Source organism: Condylostylus longicornis, unplaced genomic scaffold (assembly GCF_029603195.1).
Source record: "Condylostylus longicornis isolate FDR11 unplaced genomic scaffold, ASM2960319v2 ptg000080l, whole genome shotgun sequence".
In the NCBI taxonomy this organism is placed as follows: Eukaryota; Metazoa; Arthropoda; class Insecta; order Diptera; family Dolichopodidae; genus Condylostylus; species Condylostylus longicornis.
The window spans coordinates 4,330,611-4,344,679 of record NW_026578048.1 but is presented as its reverse complement, the minus strand read 5'-3'; the positions used below and the strand labels follow the sequence as shown (position 1 = coordinate 4,344,679).

Here is a 14,069-nt window from a genome sequence, read left to right as displayed (position 1 = left end):
ACAGGTTCACCCTGAATAATATTTTTAATTAGTTTTTAATATAAATAAAATCTCAAGGTTTTTAGTAATATTGTAAAATAAATGACATCCGGTTCATATTCGCTACATCAAATTATTTGAAACATTCAAAATTTCTCAAAATCTAATTTGAATTTTTGAAATATAATTAAGAAATTCCTGAATTCCTTAAATGATAATCTAATACCATAATTAATGAAACTATTGAATTTTTCCTACTTAAAATAGAAAACTTCGAAAGCTTCATGAAATTTTAATTTATTTTAAGTTTTTTCAGGTCATACTTATAGCTATTCAACTGCTGAAATTTTATAAAATTAGTTCATATTTAAAAACAATGTTGAATTCGAATGAGTATCATATCCACTTTTGAAAGTTTTTTGCTTCAAATCTATTGAAACTTTGGAAATTAGAAAAAAAAAATTCCAGACAGTATTGAAGTACAATTTCTTTTTAATATTATTCAAAAACAAAAATCAAGGGTGGTCAAAATTTTATTTGGAAAAAAAAAAATATTATTGGTATTATGACTTATTTTCCTTTCAACAAAATTTAGAAAAAAAAAAAAAATTAAAATTTATTTATTTATTTTTTTTATGAAATCCCTAAAAACGATTTTCACAAAACAAATATTATAAAAATTAAAAAAGAAGAAGCCAACAAGGATATTTTGAAAGGAATTTCATTTTTACGGATTATAATTTTATATAATGAATACGGGGACAGGGTGTGCAAAAATTGATAACATTGTCGGCATTCGATAATATTTTTCATTATGGTTTCTTTGCGAGAATTACTGAATCTTAAAATCAATCGGCTTGAAATATATAAGATCCTCTTTCGATGCTATTCACTTTTGATATAAATTTATGATCAAATGTAAGAAACGAAATAAATTTTGTGTTTAAGGAAACAATAAAGAAATTCAGAAAAGCAGTAATAAGTAGCGCATTGAATCTGTTTGAAATTCATAAATATTTACAAGCATTGCTACATTTAAAGTTTTGTTTTTTAATCATAACCACATCTGATGCGTAAATTTTACCCAAATTACTCCATTAAGAAAAATATGTAATGATTTTTCAATTTCAAAACATTAGAATTAAATTAAGATATTGGTTCAAATGTGCTTTAGGAAAGAGTCATAGTTTTGCAGCGATGCGTTTTCACAGTCGCATCTATTCCAAATATTATATTTTTTGCTTATCGAGTGTGAGACACTCTGTTAGTATATATAAACTTATAAAATATTTTTGTGTACATAATAAGTATACACATTTTTTTTCTTTATTTAATTAAGAATTTTCAATTTTATATTTGTTTTTAAGTACAATATTTAACATAAAAAAAAATTAGAGATCAAAAAGAAAAAATCATTATTATGTTTTCTCCTAAAATGCAAAAAAAAAAAAATTTTTTAAGGTTCCAAGTTTAATTTAAAAGCTCTTTTGTAAATTGACCGATGTGTTATTGTATACCGACCGTGTGTTATTGTATGTATGAGAAGAGTAAAAGCGACACACATTGAGTTTTAAAAAATATTCATTGTTGGCTAAAATTTGCAAAAATCTACTGCAAAAACAAAAATTGCAAGAAATATTTGCATTTTAAAAGTAAGTGTAAGTCGGAAGAAAATTTTAAATCTTCATATTAGACTTCTAGTTTGGAGTTTAATTTAAAGAGTAATGATTCACTTTTGGAATAAATTGAAAATAATTTTCTTTCTTTTATTAGAGCTGCACAAATTCGAAGAGGAAAGGTTCAGATTTCATAAATTTTTAATTTCAGGGCCAGAATCCAAAATCTTAAAAAATTTTTCTTGTTTTTTCAACTAATATTGTATATAAGGTATGTGTAAACTTTCAATTCTCCGATCTTCAGGCAAACTGCATTTAAAATTAAGTCGAAAAAATTTAAGTTAAAATTTGAGTTTTAATTTATAATTTTGACATTATATGTTAGCATGGTAACACTAACTAAAAATTAATTATGGAAAATTCAAATTTACATCAAATTCTAAATTTGGCTCAAGCAATTTTTATAATTGGAGTCATATGAAAAAAGTGAAGGTTTATACTTACTGTCTATTACTAGATAGTGTAAATTTATTCTCATTGAATAGACACACAGCATGTAATACAAAATTTCACATTATAAAAAGCTTGTTTAACAAACCTTAACATAAGTACATTAAAAATGATGCAAACAATAAGTGACTAGGTCTTGTAAATTGTGGCAAATATGTAGAAATTTTTAAAAGCAAAATTTTTTTAAAACCATAACATTTTATTGCCGAAATGTTTTTCTTTGTTTTTGTTTTGTTGGAATGAAATTCCAAGTTCTTCTTCTTTTGTATTATATGTACAAGTTGTCCTAATGCAGCTTTTTCTTATTTGTTTCTTATTATTGTTTTAAGTGTAATTATAGCTTAAGTGATTTGAATTGTTAAGAGCACACACACAAAAAAAAAAGTATTTGTTAGGCGTAATGTGAAATTTTTTATAAATTATTCACGGCTATAAGAATGTTGTACGGTCATTATACTTAAATAAAAAATTTATAATATTCATTGCTTATTATGGGAATTGAACAGATGCTTTGTTAAAAAAGAAAATGCTTTTTTCTTTGTTCAAAGATGCGAGAAATTATTTTATGTTTTTTGTTTTAAAAGTATTTTTTCTTTCTTTTTCGTTTTGTTATAATATTCACTTTTGAAAGGAAGGACTTTTCAAGGAAAAGAAATCATAAATTGATTTTTTATTTGTTTTCTTCCTTTTTTTCTTTTATTTAATAAAAAACGAGAATCAAGTTCAAATTTAGATAGAATGCATTTTAAAGAAGAAAACAAAATAAGTATTGTGAAAAGAAGAAAACCACTCTAAACAAAAAAGAAAGCTCAAATCAAATTTTCCAAAATAACACGAAAAGAAATAATAAAATAAAAATGAAAAGAATAACGCAAAAAAATAATAAAGAAAACAGGCAAGGATACTGAAACAGGAAAAATGAAGAAAATTCGAAAAGAAAAAAATTCAATAAACCCGACATTATGGAGACATTAAAAAATCAATTCGACTATACACACACTAAATTTTTTCCATTCTTTTCTTCTAAATTCTTATGAATTTTCTCTATACAAATAATAAAGAGATTCTTTTTCTGTTCGATTAACAGTACAACGCCTTTTTCTCGAACAATATGAAATACGTAAAAGAAAATACGAGTACACTTTCATATTGTTCACCAATTACTCATAATAATTGAACAAAAAATTGTAAATTACAAAATTTCTAATGTTTCGTGAAATAACAAATTAATTATCAGGCTGTACGTATCTTGATTCGGAAAATTTTTCTATCAGATTTTATTTTGGTTATTTTTTGATCTTGCTCTTATTTTGTTTGTCTGAATTTGTGTTTTTTGATGCGAAATTCGGCTTTGGAATCCGATAAAATAAATTGTTGGCTTATTTTACAGGAGATTTCATAATTTGAACAAATTCGACAATAAATCAAAGGTTCTAAGGATTGAAAATAAGTAAAAATGAAACACGCAGTCAAAAGTTTTTAATTAATCTCGTAATTGAAAGTATATAAGTAAGAAATATTTCAACTTCAGCATATAAAGTAAGACATAATTATATTGATACAAGTAAGTAAGACTATTTAAAATCTCGATTAAATTACAATATTATAAGATTTAATTGATTATTTGATTTTTTATCCAAAAAAGCAATTCATTTTCATTCAATCGATTTTGTTAATAGATTAGAAAAAGAAAATAAGGTTGTATTTTAAGCTTAAATTTTTAATTAAACTATTTCGACAAATTTTAGATAATCTTAGAATTATTTTTTCGTCTTGTTACTAAGACGTCTAAAACAAGATATAGAAAACTAAAATTATAGTTGAATCAGAAATATTTCGAATTTGAAATGAAATTCGCCAATCCAAAAACGAGTTCAATATATTGTGACATCACTGTAAGAATGATAATTTCAAAATATTAGAATTATTTTATTACAGAACAAAAAAAAAACACAAATAAAAGAATAAAAAAGACAAAAAGAGAAAAAGAAAAATTTTTCTTTCATTTCTTTTAATTTTATTTTTCTCATTCTTTATTACAGTCATGTCTCCCATCACTTAAATATGTATGTATATAAAATTGTGTGTATTATCATGTGTAGATTGCGTAAAAATATAAACAATAATAAAAAATTTAAAAATAAAAACAAAAGAAAAGCAAAAAATACAAATAGAATAAAAATTACAAAAAAAAAAAAAAGCAAAAATAAAAGGATTCCTTTGTCTAGTTGTTACCTTATAAGAAAAATGTTAAAACAAAAAAAGGAAAACAGACATTACATATTTTAGATTTTTATTTGTTTCACTCTTCTCTTCATAATATCATAATATAAAATAAATTGTTTGTATTCATATACTGTATATAGCTGTGTATAATGGTGTATGTGCTTCTATCTGCACAATATTCGCGTTAATATAGACTCATATCTCACCCATAAATGTAAACTCAAATATGAAAAAGTCTATAAACAAGTATATAAATTGTATTTACCTATATATCGCGCATTTTTAATAAATGCGTTTCTCTGACTTGGTTCCAGATTATTTGAAATCGAAACAGATATTAAAAGGGGTCCGGTGAATTCGAATTTTTTTTTAGAGCAATATGTAGTGTGTTAAAGATATTAAGAAGTAATTTTGTTCGAAAGAAAGACAGACATGTACCCTGCGTTTTTGCACATAACCTTTAACCCTTAAATACTGACTTAGCACTATTAAACTGATATCTAAAAAAAACTCGCCCTATTTCTAATGTCAACAAAAGGTTCCATATCACTTGAAACAAAATTATAACAATTTTAAGAACTTTTGGTGGTTTATGGAACCGCCAATATTACGTAAGGGTAAATTTTCCAAAAACATATTTTTTTTTTTAAATATATCGATTTACACTTTTGGGTGTGATACGAACACGAGTACATATAAATACAATATCATAATAGAACGCAATCATAATAATATAAAAAGGAAATTTTCAAAATTGTCTGGATATAAAAAAAATGTTTTTAAGCTACTCTAAGTCATAATGACAAGGATATGAACCCAATAAGAAAAAAAAAAGAAAATAAAATAAATAATAATAAGAAAATTGAAAATAAAATCAAAGCGATAAGAATATTTTAAGAAAAAAGAAAATTAAAGAGAAAAAATAAAAACATAAAAGAGCAAATAACAAAATATAAAAAATATCATAGAATGTTAAATAACATGTTAAATTGAACATTTTTATATTTTAACATATTAAACATTAAATTTCATTTTATAATATTTAGAATTTGATAAGTGAATTAAAAAACATAAGAGTTTACATAAACAGAATATAAGTATACTCTCATTTTATTCATCTATTGTTGAAACGTGCGTATTGCGTTGTACTATTAACTTACTTACGTTGTTATTGTAAGTTTATTTGAAGAGAATGATTTTATTTTATGAGAATTATTTTCTCTTAAATATTTCATTGCAGCTATGCAATATCATTTTGTATTTATTAATCCGTAAATGTTTAAATGTATAGGACAATGTTGCTATTGTAAAAGTATTCTCATGATTGCCGTTTTGAACAGAATGTTGTTTTGTAAATTGTAGCGTCATTTTGTTCTCATAGAATTATTATTAGCAATACTACTACTTGTATATATGATAATTGAGTATAGAATTAAAATTTTGTTGAACTTTTGTACAAAAATATTTTAAGCACATATTATTCTATACAAATTATTGAAATTAATGCCCAATATTGTAAATTATTATGAAAAATTTTTTTATTTAATTTGCATATATGTGTAAATTATAAAAATATCGCAATGCATTCCTACTTATAGCCAGTGAGTAGTCTTGCTTGTTTTTTAAATTTAGTGCCATGGTTAAATGGTAGAAAGTGAACTAAAGCAAATTTCATAAAATTTGTTCCACTTAGAAGAATACATAAGCTCTACAAACCCTATTATATTCCTATTCTCTCCAAAGAAAAATAATCTATTGCATTATAAGCACTTGGTGTTCTAAATCATTTACCTCATAAAATTCTCAAAATTTCACTCTTAAGAATATCATCCACCTACCACCCCCTACATTTATATTAAATTCAGATAAAATTCAATTAAATAATAAAATAAATTTAATATATTTTTTCGTTTAAATATTAAAACAATCATTAAGTGTTTGTTTATTTTTAATATAAAAGTTTAAATTTGTTTTAAATTTCAATAAAAATTAATTTTTAATTGTATACATGTACATAACATAATATGTACATAAATAATTTTTAAAATACTCTTCATCAAATATTCATCATATATCTAATATTAAAATTAAAATTAATAACTTTCAATTGGCAATTATCATAATAATAATCTCAGATATGATTGGCATTTAAGTATAGAACAATTTGTGAATCTTTAATATTAAAGAATATTAAACAAAAAAAAACTAACTATGCATGTTAAAATATAAACACCAGAATGTCTGTTAAAAGAAACACTTTAAAAATAACAGTGGACATTTAATAGAATGTGTGTAAAAGAGAGACGTGACATTAAAAGAAAATTTCTAACAAAAATTCTTATTTCTAAATATTTACCCTTCTCTATACATACATGCTTGTCCTTTTTGTTTTTATTTATAAAAAATATTTTACTAAAATATTCATAATCAAAATCATATAATTCTACTATTTATATATTATTTTTATAGGACTATAGGGTGTTTCAATTTAAAAAATACTTGAAATTATGGTGGAATAGACCTAAGCATTCTTCAAACTTTGTCTAATAAAAATTTGTGAGGAATGTGTGCAATATTCACCGATGAAAGGCCTATTATTAACCATTAAGCCTTATTTTCGAAAAATCTCATTTAAAAAGTCAAGATTCTGTTTCGAATTATTGTTGTTTCTCATATTATTGAATTAAGATTTTTGAAAAATTTTTGTCAATATTAATAAAATTATATTGCTTGTTACTTAAATTGAGATCGGTTTTATTAAAAAATAAAAATGTGAATACAAAAAAAATTCAATTAACTAAAATAAGATTTCATTCGTCAAGTTTACAATTTGTTAAATCACCTGTTTTATTTTATTTTACAATTAAGGTTATTAGTTTACTATATGAACCGTTAATAAATGAAATTTATATATTAAATTAAAACACATATAATTATAATAAATTTTTATTGTAAAAAACTGGGGCCTTACTACGTAATTCGACTTTCGTGAAACGATTTTCGTATTTGCAGAAATCAAAATGTAGTACGATACAAACTGATTGGTGCTATTTACCATTTTTCTGAAAACGAAATTCGTTTCACAAATGTTGAATTATATTTTAAGGCCATTGAATGTTCCAACCTAAATTTTCTGTAAAACGTCAACTATACTTAAAATTTAACCAAAAAGTACCACATTTCCGTGTCTTCAACGTAAACAGAACACACCTTGTATAGTCGTCTAAATATATTATATATGCCTGTATTTATATATAATGTGTTCGCATAAGCACATATATATATATATATTTATATGTATTTGATTCTATTTATAATATTATGTTGCAATATACACACATGTATAATTTAAATTAAACATTCAAGTCACATACATACATTTTAATATTATTATCCTATTTAATAGTCAAAGAAATTTAACTTAATCACATTTATTACATATTTGTATATTATTATGTAATTTTAACCATATATTAAGTATATGTATATTGTGTCTAGTTTATATATAATTTTGGAATATTGTTTGAAATCTTATATTTATAACGCATTTAAATATTATGGAAATTGTTACTTTTTGCATTTTTCATACATTGTATTTGAGAATTTAAAATTTCTTTAATTGTAAAATTATATTTTTAATATAATTAATATAAAAATTAAATTTGTGATAACCGTATGAATCTCGATAGTTACCCTATAAACTCATGCCACCTCAAATATGTTCATATTCGTTTATTTAAAATTTCAGGCCTTAAATTTCAATAGTTTTTACAATATACGAGAAAATGAGTTTCGAAGTTGTATAGCAGCATCCACAAGGAGTCAACAAATTTCAAGAATTTTTTATCACACGTGATAGCTTCAATAATGCTCCAAAATTTGCTTCTACTAAATTTCGATATTATACCGCCAGTAATTTCTGAAATATAGCCAAATAACTTTTGAAATTGTAAGGCAGCCCCCCGAATTACTGCCGCGATTACATCCAATTTAAATAGAGGGTTCGGCATTTACTATTATAAATCATTTGTGAAAATTTGGTAATACGTTCGTACGGGTATAATTATGAATGCATTTTATAAATATTGAAAATTTTAAGGGAGCATGAAACCCCATAAAAATTTGAAATTATTTTAAATTAAGTACTTAAATTAGAAATTTACGAAATTAAATATAAGAATAAGTTTGAAATAATATGATATTGTTGTCCAATTCGCTTCAGTTTAATAGTAATTTAAACCAAATTTAAAAAATTTTTTTTTTTTAAATAAAACAGGAACAAAATATTCATTTAACACAAAATATTCCCAACTGTTCTCTGTAATTCTTTCTTCTGAGAATCCTGATTTTTTTTGATAATATCAATTTAATTCTTTACAATTACCATTAAATATAAGTTTGAGTTGAGCGGATATTAATTTTGTGTATAAAGAAAAAATAAATAAATTCCTATTAAAAGAATAAATATAAGCATACTGAATGTATTTAAAATTCAAGGATCTGTCTGAGATTTCAATTGAAATTTCCTTTTTTTTTTTATTATTATATTTTCTTTCCGTTTAAAAGATACTCTTATATATAAAGATATTCCTTTATTTTAAGAATATTGTTTCAGGGACAAATGCAAAACATATTCCAGATAAAATTTCATTTGAAAATAAAATTCTGGATAATATGTTACCTATATAGAGAGATCAATTTTTTAAACGGTTTTATTATTCGATAAAATGATATTATTCTAGAATGATAACAAAAACAGGAAAGAGTAGGGTTCTTCTGAAAACGCAGCATGCGTACGAATTACTATAATTTAAAACTTACACAATGGTTGGTTTTATTAGAAAAAGTTTGAACACAAAGCTGAACTAAATTTGAAATTTTTGTGAAATTTCAAATAAAAGAAAAACAATTAAATATTTGAGAACATTATTAAATAAATAAAGATAAGTTCGACTCAAATAGAGTCTGTTTAAATTTATTATAGGTGATTCGAGAGTAAGGGTCTGATAAAAATATCCAATAAAAACACAGTAAAAATAAATTTAAGTATAAAGAACAAAAACAAATAAAAAGCAAATGTTGAAAATCCTTTTTCAATCTTGCTTATTTAAAAAACTTCTTTGAAAGCTCTTCAAAATAAAAAATTAAAAATGAAAATTGAAAATAAAAATATTTTTTACTTCTTTTAATTTTCTTTAAAATCTCAATGTACTTCAATTTGATTGCATTATTGTTAAAAAGTTCTAGTATTAAAAATTATTCGATTTTAAAATTTATGAATAGTTTCTCTTGCTTCTAAAGCTCATATATATACATCTATACAACTATATTCTTATTGTTATATAAGAACCAAAAGAAATTCTTGGCAGCAATTCTGAGTAATAAGTAAATGAAATTTTTAAATATATTTTTTTTTCCCCCTTAAACAAACATAATTGGGCTTCCGAAAATTCACAAGAATGACATAAGAAAAATATTTAATTTTTTTTTCCGTAAAGCAATTATAATAAAATTTTATTTTATCCTGAATTTACCGCTTTCTCATAAATCATTTATATTCAGTACAATAGAAATTGAAAAGTATTATAATAGTAGTTCAAGGAGAGGAAAGTGAAAAGAGATATGAGAACGAAATGAATGAAATAGAAAAATGGTGGCGGTGGGTGAAGTGATAAATGAAGCTTATGTTATGTTGTTGAGAGAGAGAAGAGAGGAAAGGAAAGGAGATTATTCTCTTCAACATCAAAAATCATCACTTTGAAAAAAAAATTTTTTTTCTTTTCATTCTTTTAAAAGAAAATTTTACCAACTTCTTACGGGTAATTTTATTTTTGTCGTTTTGTTCTTCTGTTCGTTCTCGTTTTTTTTTTTGAAGAACAAAATAAAAATTGCATTAGATTTTTATTGAAATCAAGAGCAAATGAAATAAAGAACAAAAAAAAAGTGAATATTGCAATCATTTGCAGTTCATTGAAAATCAAGAGAGAAAGAAAAATAAAAAAATACAAAAGAAAAATAAAGCTGCTTTTCTTCTTTGTTAGCCATCACCACATCTCGCACCCGTTCTCTCTCTCTCTCTCACATTGCGATCATTATACTTAATACAAAAATCCGTTATTCGTGTATTACTTACCGTAAAAATATTCGAGAAGAAAACAGAAAAAGGAAAATTTAAAAAAAAAAAAAATGTTTTTTCTACTTTCTTTTCTAGAGTCTCTCAGTCTCTCAGATTGAGATACCATAGTAGTATCCTTAATGATATGGCAGTTATATTTTCATTTTCCATTATTTTTTGCTTTTTTTTCTGTTTCTTATAAAATATTAAAGGATATAAAAGGATATAAAAAAGAAATAAATAAATGAAAAATGAAAAATTTTTTCTTTTCATTTTTGCTAGAATAAAAGACACGACGATATGCACTGGCGTTTTTTTTCTGTTTTTTTGTCAATTTTTTTTTGTTGTTTGTAGTTATTTTGTGGCGGCATGGTAAACACCATATATTTAGGTCAAGGAATTCAATGAAAAGAACTTCTTCTTTCATAATTTTTAATTCTATACTAGGTATTGGTACTTAAAATTTTTATATATGTTTTATATATTTTATAAGTGTTTCAACTACCATATTGACATCTCAGTCAATTTCTCTTAATATTTCCCTACCTTAGCTTTTTAAAACTCTTGTCATATTTTATTATACATACTTACATATAAAAAAAAATTATTGAGAAAATTTTTAACTATATTTTTGCTTTCAAAAGTATATGAAGAAGCCCCCGCCTTAATGTTTTTTTTTTTCTTTAAAAATTTTATATTGTTAAAATTTATGACCAGGCTACTTAAAATTTTATTGTGTTGTTGAAGTTTGCATTTTAAAAATTGCATCTCAACTATCCTAAGCGATCAAATTATTGACGTTTCAATATCATTAAATTTATAGCATTCTAGTTGGTAGATGAATATAGTTTTTGTATTTATTAAAAATTAAAATGTGCTTTTTCATCGGAATAGAAACTCTAAACAATATTTAATATTAGGTAATTAATTAAATATGTAAAAATTAATTTAAAACTTTTAATTTTCAATTAATAAAATAAAGTTTTATAAGAATCACAAATGACAAATTGTGTGAAATGCGCGTTAACTATTTGTTTTCAAATAAACATTGAATGGGCAATAAAATCGGTTTGAGAGATTCCGCATTACGATCTCTCTTTCATTTAGTAGTAAATTGGAAAATAACAATTTTACGATATAAAACTTATGTACATACATGTGAGATACAAAAATTTGGGAATATTCGAAAAACAGGAGATCGAAATACAACTGAGTTTGAGCAACAACTGCGCTTGAATGACAATTCAACGATTGAATGTCAATTGAAGGCATGAAGCACCAGCGAAAAATTAAAAAACATTACAATTCTTTTATATTTTCACAATTGAAGTTTCAATTATTTTTACATATTTTGTAAAGCTATATAGTCCAAATGTTTATTAAGTATAGCTCTAATTTTTATTTTTAAATAAATTGTGTAGTGAATTTTCGAAAATATCGTCGAAAATTAAAATTGCAATTGAGTTTTTAAGACATGAATATTAAATTGAAAACAAGAATTCGTTTAGAATTGTCATAGTATTTAAAATATTACAAAGGTTTACTACTTTTTATCAAAATATGTCTAGAATCAATTAAAAATTTTGAGTGAGTACAAATGCGCTACAGCTTTAACTTCGACTTATTTTCAAATAGAATTGCAATTAACCTATTTTGTTTGGAATTTGGAAATCAAATATTTAGCAAGAATTTTAGAATTTGATAATTAGTGTTCTTTTGTTTTAAAAAATTTATTCGATTAAAAGCTCAAGCTCTCGAACTCTTAAGGTTACAAAATCAGAAGAAATTACTAGAATAGAACACCTCAGAGAAAACTAAATCAAAATAATAATAGAGATTTTACCAAACTGAAAATGAACTCCAAGTATTCTGTCAAAATAATTTAGTTTCTAGTTTAGTATTCACAAATATAATTAATATTTTACACACTGTATACATTTTAAAAATGAGAACCATTTTTTTATAATTATAAATTTATGTAAGAAGAAAAGAAAAATAAATTAAATAGCAAACATAAAATTTTGACCCCATATTTTTGAAAATCTTTGCCAACAAAGGTCAAATCTTTTTCAAAAATCAGAAAAAATATTTAGTTGGCAAAATTTCATATCAAAAAATTCAATTTGTGTGATTGCATATTTCAATGAAAAAAATAACGGTAAATATGTATAAACAAAAAGATTTCGTACAAAATTCCGCAGTCTAATAAATTTTGAATTTTAACAAAATGACAAGTTAATTTTTTATGTATTATAGTGATAATTAGAATTGAAATTGTATAATATTCTTAAATAAACTATAATTTTCAATTTTCAAAATGGAACGAAAAAGCCAAATCGATTTGAGAATTAAATTTTCATATAATTAATTTTCCCAATCATCCTATTAGGTCTAGTCATAATTAAAATTTTATTCAAAATCCTTATGATTTAAAACATACCTAATAAATCAGAAATAGTTTAATATAAAAAAAAAAATTGACTTACCGCAGCGGCATTACGGCTAGCAGCATTCATATATTGATTTTGTGGTGCAAGCATACCTAAATGCGGTTGCCCACCTAAATAAACAAGTGGTTGTTGTTGTTGCTGCTGTTGTTGCTGTTGTTGTTGCTGCTGCTGCTGTTGTTGTTGTAATTGCTGTTGTTGATCATTTGGTTTCGGCATACCATTCATATTTATTGATGGATGTACATGATCATAAATACTACCTTGTATTGTTGGCATTGGTATTTGTAAACCAGCATGACTTGGATTACTTAAACCCAAATGATTTGAACTTAAATGATTACCGGGACCTAAATGATTTGCCATCTGTTGATGTGATGGATGTGGTGGCTGTTGCTGCTGTTGTTGTTGTTGCTGTTGTAAATGAGCACTTAACATTTGGGGATGTTTTGATAAACCAGAATGTTGTTGTTGCTGTTGTTGTTGTTGCATTTGCTGATTTTGTTGATGTTGATGTATTGCAGCTGACATACCTAATGCTGCAGCCATACCACCATTACCCATTGGTGGCATACCATTAGCACCATTACCAACACAACCGCCAATACCACCCATACCACCGCTACCCATACCGATTGGACCGACAGCACCACCGGGTGCTGCATTTACCATTGGATTATATTTCCATTTATCCTGATTCTGAAAAAAAAAGGCAAAAAAAAAAAAATTAATGAAATTGAAATTTTCAATTAAGTTTCAAAAAAATTTTTATATAAAATTGAAATTTAACAAAATTATAAAAAATTAGTGCTATTTATTAAAAAACCATTTCAGGAATAAGTGGGTGTAATAAAATTTTGCTGCTCATTTACGGAAATTACCAAAATCTAATAAGTACTAAAGAATAAATTTATGAAACATGAAACGCCCATAGCTCTCCGAAACTCTATTTGAAAATTTTAGTTTCTATCCGTCCATACTCTTACAACTGTAAGGTAGAAGACCGAAGTTTTGATGATAAAAATAATTTTTATTAAGAAATTTCATAAAGGAAAGTTTATCGAGAGCAAAGTTTTCGTCGTACTTCTGCTTCCCTTTTAAACTACAATCCCAAAAATTCGAAAATTAATGGCGTATTATAAATTACTTGTGTTAAAATGAGGAGAACTTCGGAAA

General features: G+C 24.3%; 1 protein-coding gene across 3 annotated transcripts in view; it reads right to left on the bottom strand.

Moving 5' to 3' along the window:
- LOC129613049 (maternal protein pumilio-like) overlaps positions 1-14,069 on the bottom strand; it is a 211,819-nt gene that overhangs the window by 181,002 nt on the left and 16,748 nt on the right. For all 3 annotated transcript variants that reach the window (XM_055526946.1, XM_055526947.1, XM_055526948.1), the window contains exon 4: positions 12,933-13,592. In XM_055526946.1, coding sequence (XP_055382921.1) covers positions 12,933-13,592 — 660 coding nt within the window. The remainder of the gene's footprint in view (positions 1-12,932; positions 13,593-14,069) is intronic.